General features: G+C 42.0%; 1 protein-coding gene across 4 annotated transcripts in view; it reads right to left on the reverse strand.

Moving 5' to 3' along the window:
- Positions 1-18,667, reverse strand: part of tpp2 (tripeptidyl peptidase 2) — a 189,453-nt gene that overhangs the window by 116,518 nt on the left and 54,268 nt on the right. For all 4 annotated transcript variants that reach the window (XM_038818140.1, XM_038818141.1, XM_038818143.1 and 1 more), the window contains exons 9-10: positions 7,730-7,857; positions 584-683 (exon numbers count right to left, since the gene is read on the reverse strand). In XM_038818140.1, the coding sequence (XP_038674068.1) occupies positions 584-683; positions 7,730-7,857 (228 nt within the window). The remainder of the gene's footprint in view (positions 1-583; positions 684-7,729; positions 7,858-18,667) is intronic.

Below are 18,667 nucleotides of genomic sequence, written 5' to 3' on the forward strand. Positions count from 1 at the left end.
CGAAATACGCAGCTGCATCAAGTCAGGGATATTTATGAGTGAAACGGTGACCCACGTATCTTTACCACTGCTCGGAAGACTTGGGCCAAAGAATTAATTTTTTTTCAAATAAATTTAGAGTGCCCAATTCATTTTTTCCAATTAAGGGGCAATTTAGCGTGGCCAATCCACCTATCCTGCACACCTTTGGGTTGTGGGGGCGAAATCCACGCAAACACGGGGAGAATGTACAAACTCCACACGGACAGTAACCCAGAGCCGGGATCGAACCTGGGACCTCGGCGCCGTGAGGAAGCAGCACTAACCACTGCGCCGCCGTGCTGCCCTGGGCCAAAGAATTAATAACTTAATTCAAATAGCACAAAGGAATTTTGTAAAAATAGGTTATTGCATTTATTACTAGTAACACATCGCCACAATTTCAAGGCAACACAATAAATAAAACTTTAAAGGAGTGAATAAATCGTCGCAACTTGTTTTCTATGATTACTCAGGAAGTACTCATTACTGCTGCATTATTCACAACAGCTTGCCATAAAGGTTTCCTGAAAAGCTGGAGTTGCCCAACACAGACTTTGCTTACCATGGTCCTCTTGAAGACCAGGTGTATTGGTTGGCAGGCAGCTTCTCTCGCAAGGAGTATTCAGCAATCATCATGTCAGGTGAGACATACGCACCAACACCTGTAGATAAAGGCATTTAATTTAAAATTTGTATTATTCAATCAGTGTCTGTTGGAGTTACTTCTGCAGCAAACTGATAGCTTTGTGAAAAATTAATTGCTTGGATCTAATTTGTTTGCACAAGTTGGCAGTACTTATTAAATAACATAATTATATTGCTTCTTGTTTAATAACAATACTTCAATGTATGTTTCCGTTGATATTACAAAATAAAAACAGTGGTGTGGTTGAAGACAGTAATATAGTAAAATAACTCATTCCTAAAAAGACCAATCTATCAACGCCAATATTATAGATCAGACATGGAAAAATGATTCCCTTAGCTCACCACATCCAAGGTTTGCACTCTGCCTGCAGAATTAAATGATACATGGCAGAGAAAACTCAAGAGAAATGTTCTGGATAGAATATTTAAAATAATTAATCCATGTAGATATCTTAGATTAATAATATTGGTTTACCCTTTGAAAAAAAGCAATTGAATAGTTCAGATTAAACATTATGACAAATGCCCACGACGCTGAGGACACAGGCTCGAATCCGGCCCTGGGTCACTGTCCACGTGGAGCTTGTACATTCTCCCAGTATCTGTGTGGGTCTCACCCCCACACCCCAAAGATGTGCACGGTAGGTGGATTGGCCACTCTAATTGCTCCTTAATTGGGAACAAAAATGAATTGCGTACTTTAAATTAAAAAACAACATTGTGATGAAAGACTGGACAAGTCAGTCACTCACACAAGGAAAGTTAATGGACAAGCCATAAGGCCATAAGGCATAGGAGCAGAATTAGGCCACTCGGCCCATTGAGTCTGCTCCACCATTCAATCATGGCTGATATTTTCTCATCCCCATTCTCCTGCCTTCTCCCCATAACTCCTGATCCCCTTATTAATTAAGAACCTATCTATCTCTGTCTTAAAGACACTCAGTGATTTGGCCTCCACAGCCCTCTGCGGCAAAGAGTTCACAGATTCACCACCCGCTGGCTGAAGAAATTCCTCCTCATTTCTGTTTCAAAGGATCGTCCCTTTAGTCTGAGATGGTGCCCTCCGGTTCTAGTTTTTCCTACTAGTGGAAACATCCTCTCCATGTCCACTCTATCCAGGCCTCGCAGTATCCTGCAAGTTTCAATAATATCCTCCCTCATCCTTCTGAACTCCAACGAGTACATACCAGAGTCCTCAACCGTTCCTCATACGACAAGCTCTTCATTCCAGGGATCATTCTTGTGAACTTCCTCTGGACCCTTTCCAAGACCAGCACATCCTTCCTTAGATGTGGGCCCAAAACTGCTCACAATGTCCAAATGAGGTCTGACCAGAGCCTTATACAACCTCAGAAGTACATCCCTGGTCTTGTATTCTTGCCCTCTTGAATGCTAACATTGCCTTTGCCTTCTTAACTGCTGACTGAACCTGCACGTTAACCTTAAGTCCTAATTATGCAATCCAACATTGTTCAATGGCTTATCCATCATATTCTTTGCTAGTTACACAACCAGGGGTATTCACCTGGACTTTTTAAAAATGAATATTCTTAACGTTGTGACAACATATCAGACCCAATAAAATAGACAATAATCATCTACACAACGCCATCAAGTAAACTATATGTTCAATGTATCGATTATACATGAAAGGTCTAAAGTTCAGTGAAAAGGGACAAGAAAATAGAAAAGTTCACACATAAATAGCAGCCCACTAAACTAGTTCAGAAGATTTAAACAGGAACCAAGAAAATTATAGTAGACAATATAGGGCTGACCAGCACATGATCAAAGCAAAATATTGTGCCACAGAATGGCTGGGCAGAGTCGCTCTTAATACTCTGTACACTAACTTGGTTTGGATAACATGCACGCAGGAAAAGTCTGAAACAGACATCCAAATGATCAAGGATCACAAATATGAACAGATTATCGGTCTAATTCCTCAGTGATATGTGTCCATAAGGGGAAAGAAAATACCCATGTTATTAATTTTTGCCAAGCATTATTAAAGTGTAAGGTATTAGATGGCTGAATTTAGCAGTATTTTTTAATTACTACATGTGGAAACCATTAAGATAATTACAAAGCTAATAATCACAATTGAATTTCAAATAATTTAAGCAGAATCTAATTTCAGGCATGGACTGACAACGCTTTAACGTAATGAGATTAGATTGGCTATATATTTTCCATAATTCTTAACTCAGAAAAAAAATAATCTACAGGAGATTTTGCAATTGAGACAGAATTTCTAATTAGGAATGAAGGATGTCGTAATTTTCTACCCATTGAATGGAAAATCACAGGCTGATGAGCACAGCAGAAATTGCTAAGCGAAGTATCTAAAAAAATTATTCCATAAATTTATGAATAGCAAAAATGAATCTTTACCAAAGATTCAATCTGCATGAAGGGTTGACTGTACAATATCAGATATTGAATCACAACAACATTCTACTTGTGTTGAAATATCAACAATAGATTTAAAATTCAATCAGTTTCTATTCATTAATTTAATCTTTAACAACAGCTAGAATTAGTCTTCACTGGGCTTGGGCCATTTTAGGAATGATTTGGGCTAGAGGCTTTCGAGAGTGAGAATGGCTAGTTAATAAGTAGATAATAAGGAAATGGTGGAAGCAGTGAACAAATATTTGCTTCTGTCTTCTCCATTGAGGATACGGAAAACATTCCAGTAATAGCTGTAAATCAAGAGGTGGAAGGAAGAGAGGAACTTGGGGACAATCACTAGGGAAGGGGACTGAGAAAACTGATGGAGCTGTAAGGTGACAAGTCTCCGGGCCCAAATGAGCTTTATCTTAAAGTCTTAAAAGAGGTGGCTAATGAGGTAGCAGATGCGTTGGTCTTAGTTTTCCAAAATTCGCTTGATTCTGCAAAGACCCCACCAGACTGGAAAGTAGCAAACACAACACCTTTATTCAAGAAGGGGGGCAGAAAACTGAAAATTATAAGCCAGTTGACTTGATTTCTGTCATGGGGGAAGGAGTTATAATCCATCATTAAGAAGGTTATAGCTGGATACTTAGAAAAACTCACGGTAATCGGGAAGAGTCTAAATTGTTTTGTGAAAGGGAAATCATATTTAACCAATCTATTAGAGATCCTTGAAGGAATAACATGTGCTGTGGATAAAGGGGAGCCTGTAGATGCATGTACTTGGGATTTCTAGTCGGCATTTGATAAGATGCCATCCCAGAGGTTATCGTGTAAAATAATAGCTCATTGTGTAGGGGGTAGCATATTAGCATGAACTGAAGGTTGGCTGGCTGACAGAAAACAGAAAGTCAGCATAAATGGGTATTTTACTGATTGGCAGGTTGAGACAAGTAAGAGTGCCAAAGGGGTCTGGAGCCTCAGCTTTTTATAATTTATACCAATGACTTGGATGGGGGGGGGGGGGGGGGGGGGGGTGAAGACATGGTAGCTAAATTTGCAGATGACACAAAGATAGGTAGGAAAGTATGTTGTGAAGAGGACACAAGAAGGTTGCAGATGGATAGATAGATTGCGGTCGATGGGCTTCATCTGAGGAAGGAGCAGTACTCCGAAAGCTAGTGTTTGAAACAAACCTGTTGGACTTTAACCTGGTGTTGTAAGACTTCTTATTATGGATAGATAGGGCAAAGATCTGGCAGGTGGAGTAGAATGCAGAAAAATGGGACGTTGCTCATTTTGGCAGGAAGAATAAAAATGAAGAGTATTATTTAAATCGATAGCAGCTGCAGAATTTCTAGTGGAAGAGGGATCTAGATATTCTAGTACATGAGTCACAAAATGCTAGCATGTAGACAGACCAAGTATTAAAGAAGGCTAATGGAATGCTACCTTTATTACGAGAGGAATTGAACATAAAAATTAAAGGATGTTATGCTTTTGTTATACAGGGCATTGGTAAAACCACATCTCAAATACTGTGCAAAGCTTTGATCGCCTTATGTCAAGTAAGGATGTAAATGTGTTGCAGGCGATACTGATGAGGTTTACTAGATTGACACAGGGAATGAGCGAGTTGCATTATGAGGAGAGGTTGGAGAGACTGAGTTTGTTCAACTGGAGTAGCTGACTGAAGTACAGAAGATCTTGAATGGTCTTGAAGTGTAATCCCTGTTTTCTCTTCGTGTTTTTTGCCTTTTAATTTCTGCTATTTTTCGCTTGTACAATTTTGGTTCATGGATAATTAATGGTATTAAGGACAAACAGGTGAACTCTGATTTAAAACAGGAAGATACAGCAGGATGTGCTGTTTGGTCTGACATCACTGATGATGTGAGCTGACTGGCATACTGGTGGCCTTTCACAGTAACTTCATTTGAAGCCTACTTGTGACAATAAGCGATTTTCATTTCATTTCATTTCAAGAGCCGGATTCTTTTCGTGGACATTGGTGTTGCTGTCTCTGGAACGTTCCTCAGTGGGACCAGGTTTTGTTTTACTTTTGTTTTGATTTGGAAGCCTAGAAAGAGGCAGTCTGACCCCCCTCTCTCTCTCTCATTTAATGGACGTTTCCTAAAGATTCAAGGTAAAAACCTCTCTCTCTCTCTGCACATACAGACTGAACTGCAAGGAAAGTAAGTCAAGCCACCAGCTGCACGTGGGGTTCAAATGTTTAAAACCCTCTAAAAACCGTGGTGTGGAGAACTTTGCTCTTACCTCCGTAAGGCTGGAGGTCAATCTGGTGAAGCTGGGAACCAAGCAAGATTAAACAGGCCTGAGGCTGTTCCTTTGAGTGAAGGCCCAGGTTAATAAAGTTAAAGGGACTCTCTAGAGGAAATCCTATTTCCTGGAAGTACTGACTGAACACTCCTGCCAGAAGATCAGCTCTCACACTACACCGGAGGCTTCGATCCCCAGGCATCCTGGGAGGACAGCCTGCTACAACGACTTCAACATCAGAAGCAAGGACACTCTTCTTTCGTTTCACCTTAATTCCCTCCCCCCTCCGCCCGCCCCACTCTGTGTGTCCCTGCCCTGTGTTGCTTGGGTAGAGTGTGGGACGGTAACTTTTGAGAAAATAGCAACTCAAATGGAGTGGCCAAAAGCAAAATGGACATTACCCCTGCGTAGAGGGGCAATTTACCCTGAGTAAATTGCTGGGGAGGGGCACAGGAAATTTACACTGCCCTGACAGAGCAGGAGTCTAAGGATTATGAGATGGTAAAGAAGGCTATTCTGGATGTATATGAATTGGTTCCCGAAGCATATAAACAAAAATTTCAGAATGTGAGGAGACATCCGGGACAGACTTATGCAGAATTTGAGAGGGTTGAGGAGTACAATTTTAATCGGTGGGTACTAGCATTGAGAGTTGAAATTACCCATGAGGCTTTGAGAGAGGTCATTCTCTGAAAGAAGTTTAAGGATTCCCTACCTTCTATAATAATAACCCGTGTTGAAGTCCAGAGAGTGAAAACCGCTGGACAAGCGGCAATTATGGCTGATTATTTTGAGCTAAACCATAAATTTAACTCTTTGTTCAATCACCCGCATAGTTTTGAAAAGGATAGGAAGTGGAAGAGTGAGAGGAGGCAGATAGGTGAGATAGAGAATAGATGGCTGGGAATGCTCTGAGATCTCTTCCTCAGGCCAGGAAGGGGTGGATATGAGACTTGGAAGCCTAGGTGTCACCATTTTAACAAGGTGGGACACGTCCAGTCAGTCTTTTGGAAGTTGCAAGGAAAGCCCATGGCACTTGTGAGGGTTCATAGGGAGATTACTGAAAAGGGAACAAAATGGGAGAATACTATGGTGCAAACTGTAGCGTTAACTGGACTCAGGAGAACTGAGGTGAACACTTCTGTGGGAGCAGGTGTTAGGAATGAAGTAGATGAGAGCTATGCTGGTTTCTGTCTAAGGAGAAGGTCAACCCATTTTCCTCAACTGATGTAACCAAACCAATAACAATTTTAAGGGACAAAGGGGCCACTCAAACTCTTGTGATGGAGAAGGATTTGGTTATCCTTCCAGAGAGTTCAGTAAAAGCAGAGGTATTAGTGAATGGAGTAGGTGGAAGTTGAGTTCCATTGTATAAAATGCAATTGGAGTGTGATTTAGCTGTTGGAGTGGTTAAGGAATTTCCAGTGGAAGGTGTAGATTTACTTTTGCAAATGATTTAGCGGGAGTGAAGGTTGCAGCTTCACCCATGATTACAGAGAGTTCGAAGGAAGCATTGCAGTTAGCATCTGAGATGCCAACAGTTGGGCAGGAATCGACTGTACACTAGCCCAGGGTGCCGTAACACAAGGTAGATGTGGAAAGAATGTTCCCTCTAGTAGTTAAGCCCACAACTATTGTCACTGTTTAAAATTAGGAGTTGTCCATTTAGGACAGGGATGACAAAAATTTCTTTCTCTCAGAGGGCTGGGAGACTTTGGTACTCTCTGCCTCAGAAGACGGTGAAGGGGGGGATGATTCAATATTTTTAAGGTGGTGGTAGATGGATTCTTGTTAGGCAAGAGAATCAAAGGTTATTGGGGGTGGATGGGAAAGTGGAATTTGAAACACAAACAGATCAGCCATGATCTTATAAAATGGTGGAGTAGGGTCAAAGGGTCAAATGGCCTACTTCTGCTCCTAATTGGTATGTTAATATTTAGTTTGTAGTAGTGACGTATACATTGGAAAGGATTAGGTCTGACCCCTGGTTGGTACGGAGTGAGCTGATTTTAGCCAGTATGGCTATAGCAGCAATACAGATCCTCTCAATGCCTCTTGGTTGGGATGGTGAAACGTGATCAAGACAATATCCTGCAACACCTCACCCCTCGTATTGTGGTCTGCTTACCCTTGCTGTAAGTGTGCAGGAAATGGACATTAGAGGAAAGCTTGATGGTGATGATCACTGCGTTAATTTGCTTGTAGGCAGTCAATGTCTAAGTTCACAACACTTGAGTGAGGTACAAGAAGCACTTGGTACATGCTGTGGAACCTCAGCAACAGTGAGTGTCTTTGGGAAAGGGAGAAAATTGGTGGAAGGGATTTGAAAAACAAACCTCTGGATATAGTCACAAAGGAGTTAAATAAAACCAGTTCCTACCAATGACACTGGAAGTAGTTCCACCTGGACACCCGACAGTGGAAAGGCAAGGTCCATTGTTGCCTGCGCTTGACACATAGATTACATTGTACTTCAATACTGCTTCGTTAATTACTTCACAAATGCATCTGAAATGGAAAGTGGAATAAAACAAAGATCAGGAGGTTATGCCAAACTTCTGCAACCTAATTTACATATTTAAAACATTATAATCACCCACTTAATGTAGTGGGACTCTTTTTAATTATAATATCCATTTTGCAGTACATCAAATCAAAGTCATCAAAATTGTTCATATCAGTAGCCTATTTAGTCATGAAATTTCACATTTATCACCGTATATTTTCTGAGCTCTAAGATAGTGTGGGGGAAAGTCTACAATTCCTCACTAATCAGCACCATAAATAACTGGCATATAAACACTAAACCATCAGTTAATCTTTCAACCTCTTTGTACTTATTTTAATATACATTTTGCTTCAATGCAATTAATTTCTGTATAATTTAGCCAAGTTGAGTCATGAGTCTTCAGAAATTGTTTGAATTATTGAATAAATTTCACCTAAAAAGTTTGCTTGATTACTCTGCCTTGTTGGTCTGAGAATTAGGTTACAAAGCGAACCATACAGCCACTTAGTCCATTATGCAGGTGTCTGTTTTGATTAGATCATACTCCAATAGCATTAGACTGTCACTGTTTTTTCAAGTAACTAAAAAATTCTGTATCTGATAATTCAGTGGTGTTAATTTTCAATCATTCTTAAATCACAAAAATGTAAAAATAAATTAAACAAAAACGTTCATATCCTCATGACATTGTGAGATGCATCTCCCCAGGATCCCTAAATACATTGTCACTGATGTATTTCTTTTGGTGAAACAGTACAACTGGTGGCTTGATTCCAATCTTTTAAAGTTAGAGATTTCTTTTCTATGTAGAATTTGTTTCAAACCAGCAAGGTTAATCGTTACTTTATCTTACTCGGATTTTTCATGGAGTTGTACCTAAAATTCATTGGAGTTACTATCAGCAGTGCACCTCTTATACAGAAGCTGACTTATGATATTTGACAAATAGAATCCCACGTTCACTGCCTCCACCAAGGGCCAGTGTTTTGGCAACAAGTACTTTGGACAACACTTTCCATCTTTGAAACATCCAAGCTAAAGAACATTTCCAATGATCACCCATAAGAAATGCTATGGAAATAGCTGCAGTCGAATACCTATCAAGAAGGTGAAACGTTGTGTTCTTTGGGCCACTCAAGGATGGGAACTTGTACACATTTATCCTGACTTAATTTTCTTCATGTTTTTATTTGTCATTATAATATTCTCGACTTTAGGTTATGTCATTCCAGTACTTAACTGTAACATATCATCTCTCTGATCTTCAGATATAACCGCTAACCAGGATTGCAGTAACACTCTCTAAATAGGATTATTGATTTAATGTTCTTCCAGGTCTACCTGCTTAACATATAAACCAATATATTTAAAATAAAGCATACAAGACTGACTGATTCTGGATAATTCAAATTCTGCTCCAAACTATTGATGGCATATTTCCTGATTTCCACAATGCACTCTAATAAGAAACCATCAATATGCATCATGAAGATACCTGACAATTTTGCTTAATGATAGCAAAACACATTGTGGGAACAGATTTTAGTTGAACACTAAATATTTTCACCAAAATGGGTCTCACCGAAAAATCGGAAAGCATCATTCTGACCAGAGACACATATTAGTTTCCTTAGTTGTCCTTCTGCATTTGCTGCCTCCTTTGGCAGTTACATAAACACTTCTCTCTGAAAAGTATTGCCGAGCAGAATTATGGGCCAGAATTTAATGATTGCTGTGTGGGCGTGTGGTTGGCCTGACCGTTCACGAAATGGAGCATGATGACATCGGGAGGGCATCACGACATCACTGCGCAGCCTCGTAATACTTTGGTTTGTAGACGTACAATAAAATCAGAAGCGTGTCCACAGACAGATAAGCCCATTAAATGTCCAATTAAGAACGACTTTCAGTGGTCCGTGCATTTTTATGTGCGGCACACGCGTCAAATGGCCTGGTGGCCTTCATGCTCTATATTCATCCAGGGTGAGATAAAAGGCCCAGAAGATGTTGGTAAGGTGGGAATCAGGAGATCAGCTGTGACTTGTTTGCATTTGGATTACAGGCAGTTTCTGGCAATGTTTGGTTGTTTTGGATATTTCTTGGATCGCTAAACATTTGTAAAAGGCTTTCTGCAGAAAGGCCCCTCCAATGCAGAACTCTGTGCAACCATCTGGACAAACATGGGATTGTGTATTGTGTTGGAGGGATTTCCTCAGAAGTGGAGAGGGCCAGAAGGGAGAGGAGGCCGGTTTCCTGCAAGCGCGGTCCCTGTGTCTGCCCTCTGGACCGAGAGGCACAGCCAGAAGGAGTGGACCGAGAGGCAGATCCAGAAGGGGGTTGGCAGAATTTGCAAACGAAAAGGATCTGGAGAAGGTGCCAATGCCCAGCAGGTAGAGCATATCGGCAGTGATCATGCTACCTGGACATGTCAGAGGTCCAGTGCCGAAGAAGGTTCCATCTGTCCAGGGGCACAGTCACCTCTATCTACGACATGATTGGTCCCAAAATAGCCTCTAACTGTGCCACCCTCTGCCAGTGGCTCTGAAGGTGATAGTGCAACATTACACTTGTGTCACTTCAGGACAGACAAGACCAGCCAGGCAGACTGAGCCAGAGGATTTGCTGCAATTGCAGGTTTTCTCTGAAATCAGGGAGCTATTGACTGCACTCATGTGTCCATAAAGGTGCCAGTGAGTGAGCCAGGTGTCTTTGTCAACAGAACAGGCTTCTACTCCCTCAACGTCCAGATTGTATGTGACCACAAGTGTCAGATACTGCAGGTTTGTGCCAGGTATCCAGGAAGCTTCCATGAGGCCTATCCTGGATGCCAAGGCTGTTCATTGCTCCAGCTCGCCTGGATGGCTGGCTGCTGGGGACAAATGCATCCCACTGAAAAGGTGTCTGATTACATCGCTGAGACACCCAAGGACTGCAGCTGAGGAGAGCTGCAACTGCAGTCATACCTCTATAAGGGCAATAATTCAGAGGACAGGCAGGCCAATTTAGCTCAGTTGGCTGGACGGCAGGTTTGCGATGCACACTGAGTCCACCGACAGTTCAATCCCGATACTGGCTGAGGTCATTCATGAAGGCCCCGCCTTCTCAACCTTGTCCCTCGCCTGAGGTGGGGTGATCCTCAGGTTAAATTACCACAAGTCAGCTCTCCCCCTCACAGGGGAAAGCAGCCTACGGTCATCTGGGACTATGGTGACTTTACCTTATCTTAATTGAGAGGACAATTGACCTGTTCAAGATAAGGTTTTGCTACCTGTTCCGCACAAGGGATTACTTCAATATTTTCCCGTATGTGCCTCCCGTATTGTCGTAGTCTGCTGCACGCTACACAATCTGGCTCTCTCAAGGGGAGCCCATTGGAGGATGGCCATAGTGATGTTGTTCCAGAGGCCGCTGAGGACAATTCCAGTGTTCGAGTCTGAGGAGGAACCTGAACATTCCCAGCAAGATCCTGATGTGAGGATGCTTATGGAGGCGGGGAGAGCGGAGAGATCTTGATTCAGAGGACTTTCATTGAGGAATCCAAAGCAAGGAGTCAAGGGGATGGCAAGGGAAACCCCACCTTACACTGATCGGTGTTGATGAGACATTCCTGTCAGCCTTCACTCACTTCCCTACCTCTGAAGTAAACCTTGCAGCCAATTATCTGTGTGACACATGACTCCTGGACCTCTTCCCTAACAATTGCATGAAGTATGCAAAGTACACTAGGTACACTTAGTATATTAAGATGACCTCACATTTTAATATTGAGCAATGAGATAGACATGCAACATTACACACCTGTCAATGTAAAATATATTCATCCGTGATACCCCGTTTGTGTGATCATTCTGACTTACATTTCTACTTATGAGTGCTACATCTTGGTGCTTCCTCCTCATTGACAGCTGGATTGGAGGCAGGCGTTTGACCCAGATGGCCATGGGCCATGATGACTTTGGTGGCAGTCCTCTGGCCGCCGGGGGGTGAGAGTCCAGTGCCATGATTACGCATTCCTCAGTCATCACGGTCAGATGGACCCGGCACTGGCAGAGGGTTGAAGGAGCTTCTGCCATCAGCAGGAATGCCCTGAGAGGAGCCCGTAGATGCGAGTGGCAGATCATCCACCAATTGGTTTGAACTTTCGTGCTCACCATAGATGAATGGGCAGCTAGCAGAGTCACTAGGCAATTCATCCTTCTCTCACAGTGGCAGTGACTTGCTGAGGTCACTGCCAATATGTGGGTTTCCAGGTCTGACTACAACACCAAAAGCCCCTGATTGAGTTCCGGAAGCTGTCTTTCCATGAGATCTGCCACTCTCTCTACTGAGGATGTGCATTCAGAGCTCTGGGCTAAGACCGTGCTAACCCTACTCATGGGCATTTACAACACAGAGATATGGCTCACAGGCCTTCAGGGATCTTTGCCTGATTTTCTGCATAATGTGCATCTTCCTAATGGACTCCACAGGCTCATCATCTGCATCGGGTTCAGCATCATCCTGGTCTCCAGCAATCCTCCAACTTCTGGAGCCCTAGAGATTCTCTGTCTCCGTCAGCTTCTCAGGAGTATGTGACATGCCCATCACATTGCCGGACCTCACCCTTACATACATGCCAGCCACCTGTCTAATCACATATGGTCTTTCAAGGCACAGGACTATGTGCCAATTTATGCTCGGTATTTCACACCCATAAGCACCACCAAGTGCTGCCATCCACAAGCACATATCTCCATGGTTACAAATGTATTCAGTACTCAGCCTGGCAGAGCGCACAAGTTCATTGCACCTCTTCCTGCACAGGATCCAGACCCTTTGCGCTACATCATACCCACTGACCTGACCTCCACTTCTACCCAGGCCTTGGATATGGTGGCCTCCTCTCTTTAAGTCTTGCGGCAGCAAAATGAAGCTGTTGAATAATGATCCCTCCCCTCGTCCCCGCACCCTCATTTGTCCCCAAACATGCCCTCCTCCTGCCAAATTTGCTCGTGGCCTTGCAGAATGTACTCCCTCACCAAGGAGTTTATGCCAGTTGACCTACACTTTAATGCAAATGTGACGAGAATCTCTAAAAAGAATTTTAAGATCATCTTCCAGCTGTGAGAGCATCCGCACTAACATCTGTATCACCCAGTCACTCTTCAAAACCCTCAGCTGCTAGTATTTGTTTACCGTTACAAGTCTCATCTGCGAGGACATTCCCAGTAATAATGACAAAGCTGGTTGAACTTAATCTCGTACCTCAGAAAAATTTCCAAACTCTCTCCAGCTATCTAATTCCCTTTGTTTTGCCTCCCTTATTAGTTTAATCTCAAGTTTATTGGCAACCACCAAAACTTCACGATTATGAGGACTTCTACTTCCATTACATGACTGCTCTGTGGTCTTTCTTTCATTATCTAATCTATTCAAGGTACAACATCTAGTTCCACTTTTATGTCTATCAGGACTACGACTAAAAGATCTCCCTCTTTCATTATCGGAGGGTTTTACTCCTGTTCGTGAATGTTTTCTGATTCAAAAGTCATTTCCAGATTCACTGTCAGTACTCACACGGCACCTTCTCAGTTTACACTCTTTCAGTCTTTGTTGCCAATCCATGGGCTTTGCTTCTTGACTATCATCCGAAACATTCAATTGACTAAACTTGCCAGTAGCTTTTCCAGCACCTCCTCCAATTGCGAGATCTTTATTCAATTAGACCACTCTGGAATATAGGTTAGCTGAGAACCCACTCTGCGTAATCAGCTTGTCTATATGTTAGCTTTATCACGTGTCATGATCACTCAAATATCCACGATCCAGTCCTTGATAGATCACATTCTGTTCCTCGTCACAACACACAAACATTGAAGTACAAGGTGTCTTATTTACTTCACTCAGCTGCGCCAAGTACAATCGGTTGGATTGTCAGTTTCAGGGACTATGTCCCCACGCTGTCGTAAAAACTGTGGCCTTTTAATGCCAGAAAAACTGGCATCAAGTGGCCACATATTCACAGCCCTGCAGGGGGCTAGCAGGGACCTGTCATGAAGCTTGCAGCTCTAGCTGCCGATACGGGCCCCCCCCCGCACATCCCGGTCAGAGGCCGCGTATGCCCACGGCGGAGGCCTCCAGTTGCCGCGCCATGCTCCATGGCGGACTCAGACCACGGAGCTGGTCCTCGTAAATAGTGCCCCCAATTGGCCGCGTACCCGACCCGGACCACCCGCTTGAAAATACCCCCATCCCATATAAGGTCCCACCCCTGCCCTCCAATCAGCCCATCCCCGACCACAGCGGCCACCGCATGAGTATCCCGAATGGTTGGGACCATGTTAGAAATACGCTGTCGGGACTTCTGCCGGTCGGGGGCGGAACGGGCCTCCAGCAATGGCCGCAGGTAGGGGATGCGTGGTGCGCCATTCTTCCCGGGTACGCCGCTTTTCGGGGGCAGCAGAATAGAGGAACCGGCGCCGGTCCCGATTCCATGCATGGAAATGGATTCTCCAACCCGGCACCGGACGCGATTATCAGTATGTGGAGAATCAGTCCAATATTTTTAAATTAATTCTACTTAACCACACGGATTAAATCTTAATAGTTTGGTTGCTATGCTCGATAAGTACGGTCTTGACGTCATGATCTATTACTTTACCAGGGCCTTTTTATATCTTATAAACTTCTCGTTTTATAGTATCCCAAATCTCCAGAACTGAACTCTCATGCTGATCACTTGACCGGCACTACGCCCATCACCCTGAACACTTACGTGTGAACTCCATCACTTGCTAGTTCCCCATGAAGCCACACACACAACCTACTAAATTGCAGTTCCCTCACTGGTATTGGGTCAAAAACCTGGAACTCTCTTTTTAACTGTTGGTTTACCTGTACCACATGCACTGTAGGGGTTCAAGATGGCTCACCATCACTTTCTCAAGGGCTATTAGGGATGGGCAACAAATACTCACATGCCATTAACAAATATTAAAAAATGGTCCAATGCAATGCCTTTGTGCTTTATGAATTTTCTCTGATTTCAGCCTGGATTAAAAAGCCTGTCTCCCTGTATGCGAAACATTATGCAAAATGAAAAAGGACCTAATTGCTTTCTGGAGCAGAAGGACTAACACAAAAGAAGTGTTTTTGGATTTCTCCCATCGACTAACTGATAGGAACTATATTCTTCCACTATCTGAATGGAATTCTTTGCATGATGTTTCCTCTGTTGCCAATTAATTGTCAATCAGCTGAAATATTATTCACAATTTTATCATTCACAGAATAATTCTTCTCATAAAGATCTCGCTTAAAAAGCTTTAAAGGACTCTCCGCTAAGTTCATGATTATGACGTGCATGTTTTCACCTCCATTATCAAACAGAAACTGTACTGGTATCCCAAACCCAGTTTCTTATTCATTTTGCCATAATGTTGATAATAACAACTTTCTTGTTCTGACTAAATGTTAAGTGTGGAAATACTCAGCTGAATTCTCCGTCGGGGGAATACTCCGCTTCGCCAGCAGCGCACTCACATCTGCGGATTTCCCGGCGCTGTGGGGGTGCCCACAATGGGAAACCCAATTGGCTGGCTGCCAGGACGGAGGATCCCGTTGCCAGCTGGAGGGCGTGCCGCACCTGGAAACGTATACCCATCCACTATATTTGATAGCCAAGTCAATAAATACAGGATCAAAATATTTTGGTCTTTATTCATACTTTCAGATCCATGAGCGTTACATCAATGGAAAGCCCATAATGGTAAAATTGCCATCGTTTTTACAGATCTCACAATTCTCATTAATCTCTTCTATTAGGCTCATATATTCCTTACCAATTACATTTGTATCTTTTAGCAGGTCTTCTAACTTTTGCCAAGTAGGATAAACAAACTGTCCATGTAACCTTAAAATAATTTGCTTTCTCTGATTATCGTCTGATGCAATTAATACTTGTCTAACATTCTGAGGAGAAACATCAGGGCTGGAATTCTCCATTTCCTTTTCCCGCTGGCAATGCACCCACACCCCCGGGTTTCCCAGCAGCATGGGGTAGCTTCAATGGGAAATCCCATTGGCCAGGGAAGAGAGAATCCCACTGCCAGTGAATGGGGCACCGCTGAGAACACGTGGCTGGGGGAGAGGAGAATCACGTCCTAGGTTATGTAAAGGGGTTACAACAATGTAATTACTGAGTAAACTGCAGATCAACTAACTTACAAATTTCACTTGTTTTGTGCCATTTTTAATAGAAGGTTTACTCAACAGCATCGGTATCTCACTGGAGACAACACCAGTACTTAGAATACATAAAATAAAAACAGAAAATGCTGGAAAGCAGGTCTGGCAGCATCCTCTTCAAGTCATGTGGAATCAAAACATTAACTCCATTTCTTTCTCCACAGATGCTGCCAGACCTGCTGAGTTTTCTCAGTGTTTTTTTTTCTAGTTTCCAGCATCCGATTATCATGCTTTTGTATCAATACTTATAAAATCACTTATTGTAGCTGTTTTACATGGAAATACGATTCTGTTTATTGACCTCAATACGGTGACATCGTCAAATTTAAAGTAAGTTGTACTGAACTAAAACTCCTCGTGACTGGTATAATTTGTTTGGATTCATCATTATCTTCACCCTCTTCCTAAGAATTCGCTTCATCATGTGTCGTTTCAAAGTCCCTACTTCTTCACTTTGGGCAGTTCACTACCTCATGGTACTTCAAGTCATGCCTAATTGCCTATTAATGTTTCTTGGGCACCCCGGGTGTTCATTTTACCAATGTTATTGTTCCAACTGTGTCTCCTGCAGAACTATTTCAAAATCAGCGTTATGTAGATAATTATGTAGAAGGGACATATGAACTTGAAATGTCAACTCTCTTTCTCTCTCCACAGATGCTGCCAGTTCTGATGAGCTTATCCAACATTTTTTGTTTTTATTTCAGATAATTATGGAGTCTTTATTCTACATGTCAACACGGTTCCATTTTTTTCATGAAAGAAATGACTGTTAACTCAGGACTTTTTCAAGATAGCAGATATCTGATCCATAATCTAATTTGCTGAGAACAGAGTATCAGTTAGAATCCATATCAGACACTTTAGTACAATCCAACAGATTAAAATGCTTGTGTAAATCCAGGAATCTCTAAATTGAACCTCAAACTTTTATACAATCCATTAAAATCCATGATATATCCTGCCATTGAATAACCTCCAAAATCTACCAAATTGTGGTCATTCCTTATATGCATTGAACAGATCATTTACCTGTAGATTTCATCCAGGAACCCTGACAGAAGGTCTAAACCTTCAACACTATTCATCTAACTCACAAAATACTTTATCTCTATTTAATTTCTTGTGGGAATCAATAATTCCAAGGCCATAGCTTGTTTTCTTTTTGATATAAACGGATCCTAGGTTAACATACCAATTTCATTTTCCCCATGAGTCACATGATTCAGATTGGAGCGCATCAGAAGGTAATCATAACCCAATAATTTAAAGTTGCTTCCTCCCATTTTCCATAAGGATTTTGGTTTTATATCTGAAAACATTTCTTGGTTTCCATTCTTTGTCTTTAGGTACCAAAATCCCGCTATCATGTTCTACTTCAGAAAGCCAGAAGGCGAAGGATAGAACAGGGACATAATATTAATAGATTTCAAAAGCATAATTGACAGATATGTTACATTGCAAATGAGCTGCAAATAACCCTGAAACCCGAGGTGGAAATTCCAGAGAAACAAAAATTAGTGGTGTCTGTCAGCAATCATGACAGTGATGTTCGTAAATCAGAAGAAAAATTAAATGCAGTAGGTAGACTACGTCAAGGTTAGTAAGTACAGCTGCTTTTGTATGACATGAACAAAATATTTAAGACAATTGTGATGAATGTAGGAAATTGTTGTGCATTATATTTTGTTGCAGTAATGTTATTAGATATTCTGGTTCAAGTAAGGAAGTATGTCTGCTATAGCTGTGATTAAGGAGTCATAAAGGTGAGGTCATCATTGATTTTTACCATTTACTTGTTTGCAGATAGATGGTTAATGGAACATTGTTTGATTTTGGAGGATCCCTGGGGTGTAGGAAATTTATGAGGGATTGCGCTTAGTACCAGCTAAGCAGGTCATGGGACATCTTAGTGGGAAGAGACAAGAGAAATGCTTATGTTTGGGATTCATATGATGTCATTAATGGAAGGAGCCAAGATTATCTATAGTTTTGCAGTCTGCTGTAAGATTTTTAGTTGACCAGATGTGTCTGACAAGACAGAAGGATTTTCAGGTTGTTCCTGAAAGGATCTCTCCCCAAATGTCTGCACAGCAAAGCAAGTAACCATGATTGTTAATTTGATTTATAAGTAGCATTTGAATTGCTTAATCAGAAAATACAGTGGCAGGTGTAGATGTGAGTTAAAGTTTCTTTTCCTTTTATTTAAGAGGTGCTTTAACTGTTGTTAATTTGGTTAATTGTGTGTTTAAATTAAAGTTTATTTTACCATAAAGATACCTACTGGTCAGTGTTATCACTTGTGTGGTTTAGTAGGCTTCCCTCACAGACTTACAAATTGCAAATTGATGGGATTCACAGACAGTTCTAACACAACAGAAACTTTAAAACTGGTAATAGAAACATAACATGTTGGAAGGCCTCAGGTCTGGCAGCAACAGAGGTCCAATCAGTCCCCAACTATCACAAACCTCCTCCAGCTAGCTGACCACCTTCTTTTGTTGAACAATCTCTTCTTTAACTCATCTCACCTCCTCAAAATAATAGATACGGCAATGTATACCCGCAAAAGGTCCAAGGTAC

This window comes from Scyliorhinus canicula, chromosome 14 (genome assembly GCF_902713615.1).
Source record: "Scyliorhinus canicula chromosome 14, sScyCan1.1, whole genome shotgun sequence".
Taxonomy (NCBI): domain Eukaryota; kingdom Metazoa; phylum Chordata; class Chondrichthyes; order Carcharhiniformes; family Scyliorhinidae; genus Scyliorhinus; species Scyliorhinus canicula.